The sequence below is a fragment of the Microtus pennsylvanicus genome, chromosome 22 (genome assembly GCF_037038515.1).
Source record: "Microtus pennsylvanicus isolate mMicPen1 chromosome 22, mMicPen1.hap1, whole genome shotgun sequence".
In the NCBI taxonomy this organism is placed as follows: domain Eukaryota; kingdom Metazoa; phylum Chordata; class Mammalia; order Rodentia; family Cricetidae; genus Microtus; species Microtus pennsylvanicus.
In genome coordinates, this window is record NC_134600.1 from 2,582,009 (window position 1) to 2,598,241 (window position 16,233).

The window sequence follows — 16,233 nt, forward strand, 5'->3', positions numbered from 1 at the left end:
GTATGTGTGTGTGTGTGTGTGGCTTGCCCTGTGTGTATGTGTGTGTGTGTGGCTTGCCCTGTGTGTGTGTGTGTGTGTGTGTGTGTGGCTTGCCCTGTGTGTATGTGTGTGTGTGTGGCTTGCCCTGTGTGTATGTGTGTGTGTGTGGCTTGCCCTGTGTGTATGTGTGTGTGTGGCTTGCCCTGTGTGTATGTGTGTTTATGTGTAGGTTTGAAGCTGATGTTGGGTGTCTTCCTCTATCATTTTCTGCCTGTTTTATTTATTTATTTTTTGAGGCAGGGTATCCCGCTGATCCTGCAGTTTGCCATATTGACCAAGCTGGCAGGCTAGCGAGTCTGGGGAACCCACTGTTTCACGGCCCCCAGTGCAGCCTTTCCAGACACGCGTGCCACTGTCTCCAGCTTTTATCCTGCGCTGGGCATCTGGGTTCTGCCTCATTCTTACAGCAAGCCCTTTCTCCACGGAGCCATTTTATTTTTCTCCATAGGTGATACCCAGAAGGAGACGGCCTAGAAGGGATCTCTGCTGTTTGAGCTGCTTAGCAGTTCCTCTCTGCAGTCATTGAACTAAAATGCTTAGGAAACAGTTCCCCTATTGACAGCTATAAAGCAGAAGTCTCTTACATATTATAGATCCCCGGGATTTTATGTAATATTTTGTACATATAAATGGGATATACTGCTACTTTGAAATTAATAGGATCTTTTCAGCCAGTCCTGGGATTAACTGCAGCCGTGGGTGAACGCTGGCTTCTGGAGAAGTCTGACTGGTTGAAAGGCCTTATCTGCGACACTCGGATGTTGACAGCAGGAACCACACATGGATTTTCAGCACTGAAACTTAAGTACACACAGGTCTTAGTGGGGAAGCCGCTCATGGCCCCGCTGGCTACGTGGCTGTGTGTGTGCATATGCTTAAATCACCAGCAGGAGAAATGAGCCTGCTTCCTTTGACAAAGATCATAGGCCAGCATGCAAGAGTTAAAAGGTCTAAATGGGGCTCTCCGTGCTGGAAAGGGCTCTCCTGGATGGGCTGTGTAAAATGCCATTGTGCCTGCTTAGGAAGGTTTTACAATGCCTCCAACTGCAGTGTGGGCAGAAGCCATAGGTGACTCTTTCTTATCTATCTCTGTGGAGCGATGGGTTAGGTACTTGGCACATAGTAGGTGTGATGAATACATACTGTCCGGATGAACGATGGAAGGATGATGTGGACCATATCTAGTCTGTACCATTTATTATGTATGTGCAGACATGTTTGGGAATAACCTCCCATAAATACATTAATAAAATCGTAAATACTCTAGGAACCAGGGCTGGTAACCGAGGAAAACAGCCCTTGATGAATCATGTTCTTTCCCGAAAACTTGGGCTCCCTCCCTGCTTCCTTGATTTTCCATGAAGCTCTACGAAGCCCTGTGCATTCGCTGTGGGGAATCATGCCCTGAGAGTCAAGAGCTGTCCTGAGCGTGGTGTGGTGAGACACGTTTGACCGCTGTGCGGGCTTAATAATAATTACCCTGAACTTTAACGATAACGATTCTTAATGTGTATGATTATTGTTAATAATGATAGTTAATAATTGTACCCAATACTTATTATCTTTAATAATAATAATTAGCACATGGGAACCAGTCGTACCATTGTGTTTATCTTTAGAACAAAAACCTAGATCTATGGGCCGGGAGTCTGCAGTGTCTGCTTCTCCTCTCGGCTTTGCCAGGTCACAGTGAAGTAGGAGGCACCTGGGGTCAGAGCAGGGAAGGCTTCAACTGTCCCCAGACCACCACAGCCTCTCAGGCCTTCCTCTGCCTGCTCATGTAGCCTTCAGAACCTTTGTGTTTTGTTGCACGGAGACCCAGAGCAGACCCTCATTCCACCATGTCCTGATTTGTGTGAATTACACCGGGCAGAGTCCATGTTTATTACTTGTACATTGGCGAATCTTTGATCTTCTTCTGTTTCGGCTATGTTTAGATTTACATGCCTGCGTGATTTTTTTCCCCCCTTAAAAAACAAGGTCTAAAAAGCGGTTGGTGAATTAAACATTTTTAAGGTTTTCACACTTTGATACGAAGCAGAGAAATATTTCAGTGACAACAGATTTCAACAGATTTCCCAATAGTCGACTTTGCTTTATTCTCTGGGATAGTTTATGCTTTCTTCTTTGCAAACACTGAGAAGTACTCTTTCCAGAGGTGGCTTGTGTCCGTGTATAAAATAATTCCAAGGAGGTAAAGTTTGCGTTTGGCTGTGTGTTTTATATTAGTTAAACATTAGCTGAGATGTTCACAAGCTGTGTGTTTTTTTTTTTTTTTTCAGGCTCACTTGGTGGGTTGTTTACTGAGATTAAAAAAGAGAAAGCCTAGAAGAGGACTTCTTTTGAATTCTTGTTGACCTTCCTGTATATAGTCACGGGCATCTCAGGCCTGGAGATCTAACGTGCCTCCTATTGGGTACTATAGGCAGCTTTAAAATAAAATTCCAGACAAAAGCAGGGCAGACCTGAAAATACAAGTGTTTGTAGTGAAATAACAGTAAACATTAAAGGTGCTACGGTCCCCTCGCCCTGGGCCATGTGCTAAGATACCCTCAGTTGGTGTAGACTGCCTTTTAATCACTAGAACCTGAGATATTCTGCCCTGGCACCCAGCAATGCTGCTACAATGGCTCAGTCATAGAGACGACCTCTCCCCTCACCGGCAGGCTTACAGGGCACCTGAAACAATCAGGCCTGTCCACCCCACACTGTTCGCGCATCCTAGCTGACTTAGCTTTTAGAACTGTCTTGCCCTGATCCTCCCGGTGGCCCAGACTGCCTTGTAATGTCCGTGTTTTGCTGTTGGTTTGTGTCCTCCCAGGTTTGATGATTCCTGTCTTCTGTGTGGTGGAGCAGCTGGATGGCTCTCTGGAATATGACAACAGAGAAGAGCACGCCGAGTTCGTCCTGGTGCGAAAAGACGTGCTTTTTAGCCAGCTGGTGGAGACCGCGCTCCTGGCCCTGGGCTATTCCCACAGCTCTGCAGCTCAGGCCCAAGGTATTCATTCAGCTTTCTTTCCTCCCTAGCCTCTTGTGTGCTCTGAGGAAGAAGAATAGTTTCCTCAGAACAAGGCCTACAAAATGGCTAGCTGTCAGATGCCACATCTGACAGCAGGCAGCAGAAATCCTGCAGAATCTTGTTGTCTTGTTCTGCCAAGTATTTGGCCAGCGCCTCGAAAGCCGCCCTAATCGACTTGTGTTTCAAAGCAATCCTCGTGGTGTTTTTGCATTCATAATTTCTGATGATTTTCGCTAAGTCAGCAAGTTGGGGTTCTCAGGGCCAGTGCTGAGAGATCTTTGACGGCTGACTTATCCGAACTCTAATATATGATTTATAAGCATATGAAATGTATTTATTTGCTGCCTTAGGCCCAGGGTTTCTGCAGTTTGCCGTCAGGTTTTAATTAAACAGAAAAGCAGGCGCATCTTGTTCTTTTGTGCCCTTTGAAAACTGTCCTACAGTTTTGATGTGGAACATTGGTTAAAAAAAAACATCACTTTCTCTGTAATCACCCCTTTTACCTATTTAATTAACGACTAAAGCTGCATAATTGTGTTGGTCATACCGGGGATCTTATGTGAGTTTCTCTTTCTTTCTTCTTTTCAAAGCTTAGTCCATTGTTCTCCCTCGCCGAAGCCTCAGCAAAATAACAAATACTTACAGTATTCCTCAAACTTTGAATAATGGGGAACAACCTGAACCAGGAGAATTCTTACCCTTGTTTTTCAGATGAAGTGGCTGAATAGTTTATGATAATGTTTATAGATAAAGGTGAGACATTTATAACACCCTGGTCTCACTTTCTATGCTAATTTCCTATCTTACCATGTTTACTTAACCTTCCTGTAGGTCCCAAGAATACTTGCTGTATCTTGAGTCTGACTTCACTTCTTAAGAGAGATCAATTGACTTCAATGGTTCTGATAAGGGGGCTGGGGGGGGGGGGGATCAAGTGTTTATGGAGTTAAAGATGCAGAAGTTGGGAACACAGGACCCAGACTTGCAAGCTCATTCTATAGGCACATTAGTGTTTGTTTTTTTTAAGTAGACTTTGTTTAAATTACAGTTTAAATCTCTCAGGGCAGTCAAGAATATCCTCCCCATGCCCTGGGCATATCCTGGACTTAGCCAGGCTTGGCACAGGGCTGGCAGCAACTGTGGAGTCCCCTGCCCTTAGAGCAGCGTGATGCAGGGCGCCCGTCTTCTTTCCTGGAAAACTTCCTTTCTTGTGTGTGGGGTTCAGGATTTGGCCACCACTGCTTTTTATTTCGCGGGATGTGCCCGAATGAAATAAAAACCTTCTCCCTGTGGCCCGTAAACTTTCGTGCCACTGTGGGGGGTATTTTTCTTTGAGTGTAAAGGTCATGGTATCCCACCGCTTGCATCCTGGCATGCCAGCTTCCTGTCTGACAGGGCTATCTGTCTCAGTTAGCGTAGCTGCTTGGTGCATCGGGAGCTCACATGTGGAACACGGAGCACTAAGTGGCCAAGATTTGATTCTTGGCACATGCCGAGGGAAAGGACTCTCAGGAGAGGTACCCCAGGGAGCCCCACTGACTTCCAGCGATGTGGGCTGGGTTTTGCTCACCTAGGTGAGCTGTGCAAGCCGTGACTATTGTCTGCCGCAGAGCACTGAACAAGGGGGCGAGCCAAAAAGAATTATTTGCTTGCTAAAGTGTTTGAAAACTAAGGTTAAAGAAAACACTACTTGTTGTGTTTTTTTTTTATGTTGAATCCACCATCAAAAATGCTGTCTAGATCAATACTTTATGTTGGAGGGAAAGGTTTATTATTATACACCCCACAGACTTAAAAAAATCAGAGTGGGTTTATTTTTTCTTAAGCTGGTGACCTGAATAGATGGAAAAACACACAATTGCTCATATTTTGAAAAGATGTTATTAGTTCCTCCTTGTCGTTCTGGCGACTAGAAGGTTAAATACCTCTATTATGGAAAAGTGGGAAATCTTGCAATATATTTAGATCTTTCTTGTCATTTAGATGATTAAAATATCTGTTTGGGACAAATGGAAAAACAGGACCCTTCGTTCCTCTGAATGGATGCATTAGGTCTTGGTTGTCATTCAGGTGATGGGGAGCATGTGGCTTGCTGCCTACTTATTAAATGACCTACTTATTAGGTGACTGGTTATTCATGAGTCAGACAAACAGCTCGGTCGGTCCAGCGGAGGACGTGATGTCTGTGACTTAGGCAGAAGGTTTATATGTGTCGTTTTTGCTTTGTTTCTTTGGTTTTGTTCTAGTTTTTCCATGTTTTTATAGTTCTCCCAAGGTAGGTTCTGTCCCGGGACCCTGGGTTCTATCCCCCTGTGCCTGTGGTATGAGGGAGACTTAGGCCACGAGGATATTGGGTTGCTTATACCTTTTTGAAAAATTGATGCTCTTGAGACATGATTTTTCATTTTGACATGACCAGAGAAGCTTCTCGGTGATTGACCTGGAGGAGGAGTTTAGATGCCTGTGAAAGACTAAATATGTCTGCGGTGTGGTTTTGCAATGATGCCCAAGTCCCAGTCATCAGGGGTGTGCTCAGCCAGTTCCAATCAGGGGTGTCCCCATGCTTCTGTAAGCATGAGATTGTCAATTTCTTTCACTGAGAGAGCATCCCCCCAGGTGAGCTGCGAAGATTTTCATTTATCTGCTTCTAAAGGAAAACAGTAATTCTGCTGAACTAGAAGTCCAAGGACTCCCCTCCCCATGTTCACAAAATATTTATTTAAATGCTGGATATTGGCACCGGAGACAAAGGCAGCAGACACTATCATAAATCACAGGAACTATGTATCTAGCTGACTTATACTTCTCATTTACCAGCACACACACCACTAACTGTGTGACTCTCAGTCATCTGAACCTGCGATGGTACATACACCACAAGTAGACGCCTGCACTGTCTGCTAGACTGTGAGCCCATCACTCCGAATCACAGGCCTTAGGTTACCGGAAGAGAGGGCTCTAGGAAGCTGCTGCTGTATGGGGTTCATCAGAATCCCCTTTCCCCGTCTTAACCTCACCGTTCTTATTTTTCCCTTTCCAACCTTTCAACTTTGTCCTGTGAGGCTTTCTGTAACACCCAAGCAGCTCCCACGCCCTCCATGGGCTCTTCAGGTAACTCTCAGACTTGGCCAGCTTTGGGAGGAGACACCTGCTACGGCCAGATGATGTCACCATGTGTGTAACTGGCTTAATTTGCAAATGGTCATTTTATCTGTAACACTCTTCCCTCAGTGAGCTTCAACATTAATTTAATTAACAATTTATCTTATGCATGTGAGTGTTTTGCCTGCATGGATGTACATGCACCCTGTGAATGCACCATGTGCATGCTTGGTATTTGTAGAGGTCAGAAGAGGCATCAGATCCCTTGCAATTGGGGTCATGAGTGGTTTATCAAACCACCATGTGGGTTCTGGGCTCTGAACCCCAGTCCCATGTTAGAGGAACAAATGCTCCTAAGTGCTGAGCTACCTCTCCAACTTCCAAATTTTATTTTTGGCTGGTAGATTATATTTAAAAACAAACAAGCTAAGTGATAAGGAAGCCAAAGTCTTCCTTGGTAGGTTATTTTTGTCTTGAAAACTGTAGGTTTAAGAAAGGGTGCGCCAATTAATCGTTATTTCTCATTTATGTTGCAATAATTGCATTTGGGAAGTCACTTGAAAAAATTTTTAATGGCATAGAGAAATGTATTTAGTGAGTGTTGTGTGACTGAAGTATGGGGCCAGGTGGCCTCAGTTTTCCAGTTTCACCTATGGCCAGAGAGGAAAGACAAACACAGCACATTGTCTGCCTGGTGCTGGGTTTGGTGTAGGATGAGGTAGGATTCCTTTTCCTTCTAATGAGAACAGAAGTCAGTATAAACCTCTACGTCCTCCTCCAATTCTCTGAATAAGTGTGAAGTTGTTGCTTTGACGGTCCTGTGTCTTATTAAGTTGTGCCTTTGCTCCTGTCGTGTGTGTGTGTGTGTGTGTGTGTGTGTGTGTGTGTGTGTGTGTGTGGACACACAAGTCCAACAGTGAGTGTCGCCTCTGTTGTCTTTCCATGGGAAGATTAGAAAAGACCCTGCACGCTGTCTGGGCCTCTGGGAATGGGGCAAAGCCATTTCTCGGCAAGACAATGCTTGGAGCAGTGAGCTCCCTCAGACTCTGTTCTCAGAGATTTGCCTGTCCTGGTGCATTTGATCAGCATAGCAGCTCGCTGAAGGTAGCTCCTGAGTGCTTCCCACTTTACAGACAGGGACATCGAGGCAAGGGAAGAGTGGGGAGTTGCTTTCTCTGGGGCCCAGGCCCATAGCTGAGGAACTTCCTGCAGGGTTGGAGTGCCTCGCCCCAGAGGTGCTCTAGGAGGAAGCTAACCCTTTGCAGTTTCAGAGTTGGGCTGGGGGCTAGTTCCCCCAATATCTTCTCTTCACTCCTTGCCAGAGGCCCCTTTTAGACCGTGTGCTTCCCAGATACATGATGATTATCTATTTGACCATACTAAATCATGGGTAGTTTTCGTTTTCTTGAAAAACATGTAGAGATACCTTTGCAAAGCAATGGAGACGGACTTTATTAAACATGAACAAGCATCCAGACACCAGAATTGTTTTTGATATATTTTTTTTTTTAGACCAGGTCACACTCTGTAGTCCAGGCTATCCTTGAACCCTAAGTAGCCTGTCTGTCCCAGCTTCCTGAGTGCTGGGGTTACAAGTGTTTACCACCACACCTCACAGCCTTCAAAAACTAAATAAAGGGCACGACTTTTTCAAATAAAGTCAAATAAAGAATTCCTTAAGGTCAGGCCGAAGCTTGATGCGAAAATAAAGCTTGTTTCTTAGCAATTCTGACCTACCTGCTAATTAAATCCTCATTTCATATTTATTTATTTGTTTGCATACTTATTTATTATTTTAGGTTTTTGTTTGTTTGTTTGTTTTTTGAGACAGGGTTTGGTCTCCATTGCCTGGCTGTCCTGGAACTAATTCTGTAGAGTAGGCTGGCTAACCTTGAACTCAGAGGCCTGCCTGTCAGAGCTAGGGTTAAAGGCTTGGGTCACCACACCCAGTGATGGGCTTCTCTCTGAGGCCTGTAAGGAGGTTAACCTGAGGTAGTGCTGTTTCAGCTTTTGGAAGTCAAGAGATGAGAAGAAAAATGCTCTTTTCAATGAGCTTACATTTTGTGGTTTAATTATACATAAAAAAATTAAGTGTGTAGAACTCTTTAGTTGATTTTGACCTTCTGAGCTCAGATATATGCCGTTGTAAGATTGATAGGGCATAAACATATATATGATTTATTTATTAGTTTGGTTCTAATTTACTTATTTTAAAATTAAATGTATGTATTTCATTAATATATTATTTTAATTTATCTCTATATTGGTGGTTATTTGGTGGTTAGTGAACTCCTAGAATATGTGCAAGAATTCCTTGTTGTCTGTTGCTGGAAGTAGTTGGCAAGGTGGGACACAGGCATTAAGTGTCTTAGGGAACTGTTGCTTCCCAAGAGAAAACCATTCCCTTGCTAGTTCTTAACGTTGTTTTCAGGATCTTTCTCTTGAACTTCGGCTCTTCACGTGGCGAGTTCTTCCTGTCTCAGGCCCCCGTTTCTTCAGAGTACGCTGGCCTGTGGCTGACACTCAGTTCCGAGCAGTCAGTAGAAAGGATAGACACACTAACTAGAGAAACGTGTGTATCCCCGGAGTGCTAGCTTGCTTTCTTCAGTGTGTAGATCTGAAACCCACCCATTCCCTCACAAGCAGCTACAATACAAAGTACAGAGCGAGACCCACAATCCAATGCATTTGCTAAATTTCTGAGAACAGGTTTTGTTTTATTTAATTTCAGTTTTTACCCCTATGATGTTTACGGGAGCCTGTGCCAGAGTGAAGGGATGAAAGTCAGAGGTCAGCTTCCCATTATGATTCTAACCTTTCACCTTGTGGGTTCTGGGACTCGAACTCAGGTCACCTGACTTGGTCGAAGGTGCTTTCACCCCCTGCGCCACCTCACTGGCCTCCAGACTGTCTTTTGAGTTTTGTATTTTATTAAATCTTATCCACAAAGGATTTTTTTTTCTCTAGTGTGCCATGAAGTTGGTTTTCATTCATGATTTAGCTGTTATGTTACGGTTTGAACTGGAATGTTCTTAGATTCTCTGTTCATCAGCCTGTGCTGAGTTATTCAAGTAAGGAGCCATGCACATCTATAAATGATATATGGTTGATATTTTAACCCAGTCCTTTTTATTAATTACATGGGCTTTTCTATCCACTTACATGAAAGACATCCTAGAAATTTTATTTGGTGTCTCGATTCAGAGTGGGCTTTTTTGTTTTGTTTTGTTCTGTTTTTTGTTTTTCTGAGTTTTTTTTTCTCTAACTTTTATGGAAGCCCTCACCCTAAAATTTCTTCATGGGAACAGTTAGTGAGCTGAGTCCAAACTTCAGAGAAGGGTTTGGAAATTCACACGTCCTTTGAGGAAGAATGTTAAAAGACATGTGGCTTGGAGCTGAAAGGTCTCCATGCCTTGAGGTTTGACATTTTCCTTGTTGAAGAGTTTAGAGCGCTCTCTCTTCTATCCTCTTTCCCCTGGCTTCTTTCTTGGCTTTATTTATTTATTTATTTATTTGCTCTTCCACTTTTGCCTCTTTAATTAAGCTCTCAGGCTTGGGACATTCTGACTGCCCCCTCCGCTATAAGGACATACTGAAAATGGCCTAGATGTAAAAGTTTTAAGCCTTGGAGCAAACTTTTAATAAATGAGCTTCTTAAAAAAAAAAAGCTGTCCCTAAAATAGCAGGAAAATGTCCCCCAAATTGCCTTCACCCTTCCTCAGCCTCTTGGGATGCAGGCGGGCTAAAGTGTAGACCATGGGCTGGGGTGGCGCATGTTTTTAACAGGTCCTTCTGTCAATGTCGGCCTCCTCTGCCGCGTCCCATCGAGTTCTCACACACGTGGGCAGCTCTGTGTTCACATGACAAAACCTGAGAGGAAAGTACTATTATCTATGTCCTTGCCCAATGTATAGTTAAGATGAAATATCTAATATAAATGTTTATCGCCTTTCCATCCCTGTTCATTGTGTCATAGTATACGCCATTTTGAATATGTAAATATGTCATCATAGCTCATGTGAAAGTCAACTGATAAAAACATGGTCTGCATGTGAAATCAGATAGGACGAGACTCCCTAGCCAGCATCTTGGCGGATCATGCTTAGGGAAAACCATGGGGGGGGGCTGGGGATGCGGCTCATTTGGTTGACTGTTTGCTCAGCACGCCTGAAACTCAACACATGCACAGTTACAAGTGGGAGTGGTGTCACACACTTGTGATCCCGGCCGGAAGATTCTAGAAATCCAGGGTCATCCAGCTACTACATAGAGATCAAGGCCAGCCTGGAACACATAAGACCCTGTCCCTATAACAAGCACCTGAGGGCAGAAAATGCAAGGTGATCTCAAATTCTCTCTGATCTCGCCATTTCTCACTGGATACATATTTTTAAAATATCCAGCCATGTGCGGTAGCCCAGTGCTTGCGATCTCCTGGCACTGAGGAAGCTCATGCAGGGTTGTAGTCTAAGGCTAACTTGGCTGCATAGCAGGGAGATCCATGACCACGAGGGGCCGAGCGGCTGACTTCTGTACTTTGGGGCTTGTGTGGAATGAGTCAGGTGATCCAGGTGGAGCAGGTTGACCCTCCAAGACAGAAGCTTTTATTAATAAGCTAAGTGACTGACTGGCTCCGTCTGTTCTTCCTCTGTAATTTCGTGTATTATGCACTTCTTATTGCACACTTTCCGGTGTCTCATGCGTGTATCTGGCTGTGAGTGCTACTGGAAGGGGTTGCAAGTGCTGATGGGAACTCCAATATGCTTTATTCTGTATTTGACTTCGCAACTGTGATTTTAAATACGAGGTTAGTTGTTGGCTGCATTCTTGGTCTGTTTGTGCCTTAAGATGCAGCACAGGTTCCATCAAGGAGTTCATCACTTATTAATATACTTACAGATATTCTCCCATGATGCCTTCATCCAGGCAAATCCTTCAAAGTTGCCCATCCACGTTGGTCCCAATCTTTGTTTTTACACCATCATTTGCACCTAAGTAAAATGTATTTTGATATTCATGTCGGATTTTGTGATCTTAAAATATTAAGTAGAAACCTTCTTCCATATCTCTTCTTCGCTTTTGGGGGAATGATTGTCATGTTTAAAGCCCACAATTCCGGTTAATTCTCTGAAACGGTGAGGCTCCACCATTATAAGGCCTCTCGTTCCATGTCTTACATCTAGACTTCGTCCGACATTTCTGGACATTTCTGTAGTCTTACGGGACCTTGGCTCTGCCATTGCTCACTCATCCATGTAGCATCAGAAGGCTGTGACCTGTCCCCTGCTTTGGGCAGCTCTTAAGGCTGACAGAGGAAAAGCTCACCAGTGGCTTTGTAGGGCAGGGGTGAAGAGTGAGTGTTGAGCTGGCCGCTTGGTCACACATGGGCACCTTGGTTGAGTTTCACCTGGTGCCAGAGAGAGCATAGGGGATGGCAGGGGCATCTGAAACTGGGCACTGCAGTGTGTTTTTGAATTCTAGTGGGTCTGACGTTGGGGTTTTAGGACATGTGACATTTCTTCCCCAAGAAACTGTAATTGGCGAAAGTGTTGGTGTCAACATGAGGGAGCACGCAGGCTTTCCCCTGCTTGGTCTGATGAGATATCAGTCAACACAGAACTGGTGGTCTGTAGGCTTCTTACAGAAAAGCTGCAGTGGCCTATATGCAAATCAGACAGTGCCAAGGTCCCCCGGGGCTCCCAGCTTCCAGCTCCAGCTTGGCAGAGAGCTGCTTCTGACATATTCCTTATGTTGGTTTTGTGAATCAGAGAGTGGGCTGTGGATCGCTTATAGCACATTCCCGACCTTTGTGCCCTTGTTGGTTCCATCCTGGTAGTCTCCCATGGAAAACACCCACCAGCGAGGGAGCTCAGTTAAGTGGGAAGTCCATTCCTGCTCAAGGCATGACCAGGTTGACCGGCTTCCGGTTTGGAGGATTGCATGTTCCAGAGCCGAGACGATGAATAGCAATGCAGATTTTCTGTGTCTCGAGAGGGTATTTTGTAAGGGGGTGGAGAGACTTCACTTCAAGGGGGCTGGTTTCACATAACCTGCATGGGAAGAGACATGTTTTTAGACCTTCAGCTTTTTGAGCACCATTTCAAGTGAGTGGAGAGTTGGAAGGGCATGCCTCGAGTCTCTGGTTCTCCAGCATGCTATCTCTTCCTGCTATCACTTAACTAATTCTTATTATCAGTTACACACAAGGGCTTGTTCCGTCAGATATACAACGTCCCTGCCCTGTGTTCCACGTTGGGAAAATATTCAGTTCACTGCGTAGTAGAAGGTTGGAGGAGCCCCTTAGGTGCCCCATCTGGTGCGAAGGCTTGGGCTTCTGGGGACAAATGCTTAACCAGTACAAAACCGAAGGTTTTAGGTTGGTTGTAAGGGTTAAAAATGAAACAATATGAACAACAGAAAGATTAAAGTTCTCTTTCTTCCAAACAAAATCTGTTAGCCGTGTGCAGTAATTCATGTTGGAAATCAGCCAAATATTGCGTTGTTAGAGTGAGTTGCTGTTGGGCTATGGTTTAGTTCTTATGAGAGAAATGAAACTTTGAATAACAAGGCATGTGTGTGTCATGTAATTGCATGTATTTCAGTCTCTCATTGAACCCAGCACTAGACTGGTCACTGCAAGCCCCAGCAATCTTCCTGTCTTTCCTCCCTACCCTGCTCTCCAGTAGTGCTGGGGTCACCAGCACACAGAGTTATGCCCATCTTTTGACTGAAGTGCTGGGGACTAGAACCCGGATCTTCTTCATCCTTATCTGCTGAGCTGTACACTCAGTGGTCTATGTCTGATAATTGGCATTTATCAAGTGCTTCTTCTGTACCAGCTCCTATGGCTCTGTCAGCCATGCCTTAACTTATCCAGTCCCTAGAGCAACGCGGTAGTTTGTATTGTACCGCCTGCATTGCAGCTGATGCTTGAGAATCAGAGGGGTGAATCGCTCGACCCCAGAAGCACTGGCCCCAGAGAATGTGTGCCAACCACTGCCTGCTTTTCCTGTATTTACAGATTGTCAGTTTAGTCTTCGTGTGTTTGTTTGTTTATGTTTTGTTTTTGAGATAGGACCTCTCTGTTGCCAGGCAGGCCTCAAACTTGCTACTTGCTGCCTCAGCCTCCCAAGCCGGGGTTCCAGGCTGGACGGTTTTTTATAAAAGCCTGTTTTATTTGTTTCTCTTTTTATATATATCTCAGCACCATATAAAAGCATTAGGCCTTAACAATCCCTTTTTCTAATAATAAACTGATGTCCATTAACTATAGAAAAATGAGCAATTAAAAAGTAGAAAGACACCAAAATATCTCCCATGGCAAACAATAGGGAAGACACGATGCTACTTCTCCGTGGTCCTTTTTCTACACATATACAGCATTTCACGTGTCAGCTTTATGATATCCCCACGCTCCTATTCCATTTTCTGTGTTATTGTTCCCAATGTCACACAGACATGACGCTCTGATCGTCACAGTAAACGGGAAACCCTCGTTCCTTTTGTCTTCCCTTCTGATGTTCGTTAAACAGGAGCAATCTTTAACATCAGAAGCAGTAAGTGCTGAGCTGTGGCCATCCTGGATTGAATCATCAGATTTATTCCATCATCTAGTGAAAAGATTCTTGTTTCTTGGAAATTCACTTCTTTGCATTGGAACTGTCACAGGTGGAAGGCCAGTTATTAAACCAGGCCCCCATCTGGGGCTGCTTTCTTCCCACCCCTGCCTTGTGGTAAAATAAAGAGTTAAATTTGTGTTGGAGGGCTTCTTTCCTTTTCATTTTTTTCTCCTTACCTTTCTTTTCTTTTTCTTTCTTTTTTTTTTTTTTTTGGTAACATGGAAGAAGGGTTTAAAAACTTCGTGCCATTCAAGAAACTCCAGTTAATTGGTTTCATATTTTGTTTCTGTAGCCTTCTTGCTGTGGCCCGCGTGCTGGGCTTCTTTCCTCCCTGAGAAGCACATAGACATCGCTGTGTGGGCCAGTGACTGAGGGCTTACGAGCTCCACAATGACAGCCCTGGGTGAAGATGTCCCTTGGCCCGGGGATTAATAGCTGATGACAGATTGTCTGTTCGCTTCTGGTTTTGCTGTGCGCACCAGGACGGAGCTTTGCTGAAAGTGTCACGGGGACACTCAGAGGGAGTGTTTTTCTTGTGTTCAGAGTGACTAAAGACAGCCGGAGGTCGGAGGTCAGAGGTAGGGAATTTGTCAGGCAAGTCAGGAGCGCTCCCTCACTTGCTGGAGTCCAATTGAGGCCATTTCTCCCAGACCTCAGGTCCTACTGGATGAGATTAAACATCTTGCTTGGGCTCTCTTCAGCATTTTGGAGTTCTAACATGGGTCTGGCTTCTCTATAGTCTTAGCAGATTGGATGTGGGCCTGGTTATAGCTTTTTGTGTATTCAATCTTGGCATTGGCAGAGCCCTTCCCTGTAAGCACAGGCGACACCCCAGGCCCCCCAGTTGATGTCCTCTGCTTCTGGAGTCACCAGCTCACATGGGAGCTGCCCTCGCAGGAGGAGAGGGAGCCCTTTCTCTAGGAGTACGCTGGTGACTCCTGGACAGGGAGGTGTCGCTGAGGTTCCTGAATAGACCTAGCAAGGGCTAGTCAGCGTTTTAGGTGTCAGACGGTTGTTTTATCCAGATTATATGGCTGGAGATTTCTCTGTAACAGTGATTAGGGTATCGTTTGCTTCTTGGTCCCTTCTAACTCTGGGAGATATTTAAATCTACCTACTTGTAATTTAAATTAATTCAGTTTAAAAAAATAAATAAATGCAATTGAGATTAAAAAAATAAAATAAAAACTCCTTTTTGGCTTTTGGAGGACATTTCCGAGGTGACTGGTGACTGGTGACGTACCACGAGCTTGCTGAACTCTTGGCAGATCGTCCTCTAGCCAAGTCAAGGAAAAGGAGTGGGCCAGCTGTGATCGGTGTGAGGAATCGTTGGGGCTGGGTCATCTCATCTTAGACAAGGTGCTTTGACTGCGGAGTTGAGTTTAATAAAGATGTTTTATTATAGGCTTAAACATAAGGGGTAAGACGAAGACAGACACTCAGAAGGAAAGACAGACACACCCAAGACCATGGGCTTCTCAGAGTCATACAAAGAAAGACTTCCCCAAGTGTGAGCTTGGGCTCCTCAAGGGAGACTCCCCTGTACTGTCTGGAATTTTGTTAACATAACCAGCTTTCCTCTGAACCACGCCCCTAAAAGTGTGCTTTCCTCTTCTGTGCTGTTGGATGCCTTCTGAGTGGCCCTGAGAACACAGGCTCCGTGGGCTCTCGTGCCTGTTTCATGCTTTGACAGTGAGTGGTGAGGGCGCTGTTGCCAGTGAGGTGTTAGCCAGCAAGCAGAGCTTGCTGTGCGTCTATTCGATGCATACGAATCTTGTGCGTGTAATTATTCCCATCTCCTAGCTGAGACAACTGAGACAGAGGGAGATTAAACGACAGGCCCCAGGGTCCACTGCGGAGACGTACCACACCGCAGCCAGTGTCCAAACGTTTAAACCCAGTCTTCCTGCCTCTCGATATAATTAAGGCATTGTTGTAACAGTGAATTACTATTAATAATATTTGGGCATGATGGTGCATGCTCATGATCCCTGCACACAGGAAGCTGAGGCCGGAGGATAGCTGCATTTGTGAGGCTGTCCTGGGCTATGTTGTAAGAACCCACTTTCAACCTCTCCATCCCCCAAAAGCATAAAGACTGATATCAAGCCTTACATATAACTAGAGTCACTCATTAAAATGCTAAATATTTCTCTTCTCTTTCCTTTCTTCATTTTTTTTTCCTTCAGGGTGTAGAATGGGAGGAAGGGAGAAAGGGAGAGAATTTCAAAGACATTGCGAGCGCGTTCTACTTAATCTGAAATATTTTGACGCTTCTGGAGAAGGAAGATGATTTAATTTCATATATAATTGCATGAAGAATTATAAATTATGTTTTCTAAAATACCTATGACACTAAAGCACAAAATGAACAGATAAAACTGATTTGTTCGCTGACAAATCAAGATATATGGCTGTGTTTTCATTACGAGTGCTGCTCGCGCAGAGGGAGCA

General features: G+C 44.6%; 1 protein-coding gene across 8 annotated transcripts in view; it reads left to right on the forward strand.

Annotated features, from left to right (window-relative positions):
- The window catches only part of Satb2 (SATB homeobox 2), a 176,212-nt gene that overhangs the window by 27,254 nt on the left and 132,725 nt on the right, over positions 1–16,233 (forward strand). For all 8 annotated transcript variants that reach the window (XR_012908804.1, XM_075955937.1, XM_075955934.1 and 5 more), the window contains one exon: positions 2,861–3,037. Coding sequence is in view for 7 of the 8 variants with exons in the window: in XM_075955937.1 (XP_075812052.1) it covers positions 2,861–3,037 (177 nt within the window). In the remaining variant the exon portion in view is untranslated. The remainder of the gene's footprint in view (positions 1–2,860; positions 3,038–16,233) is intronic.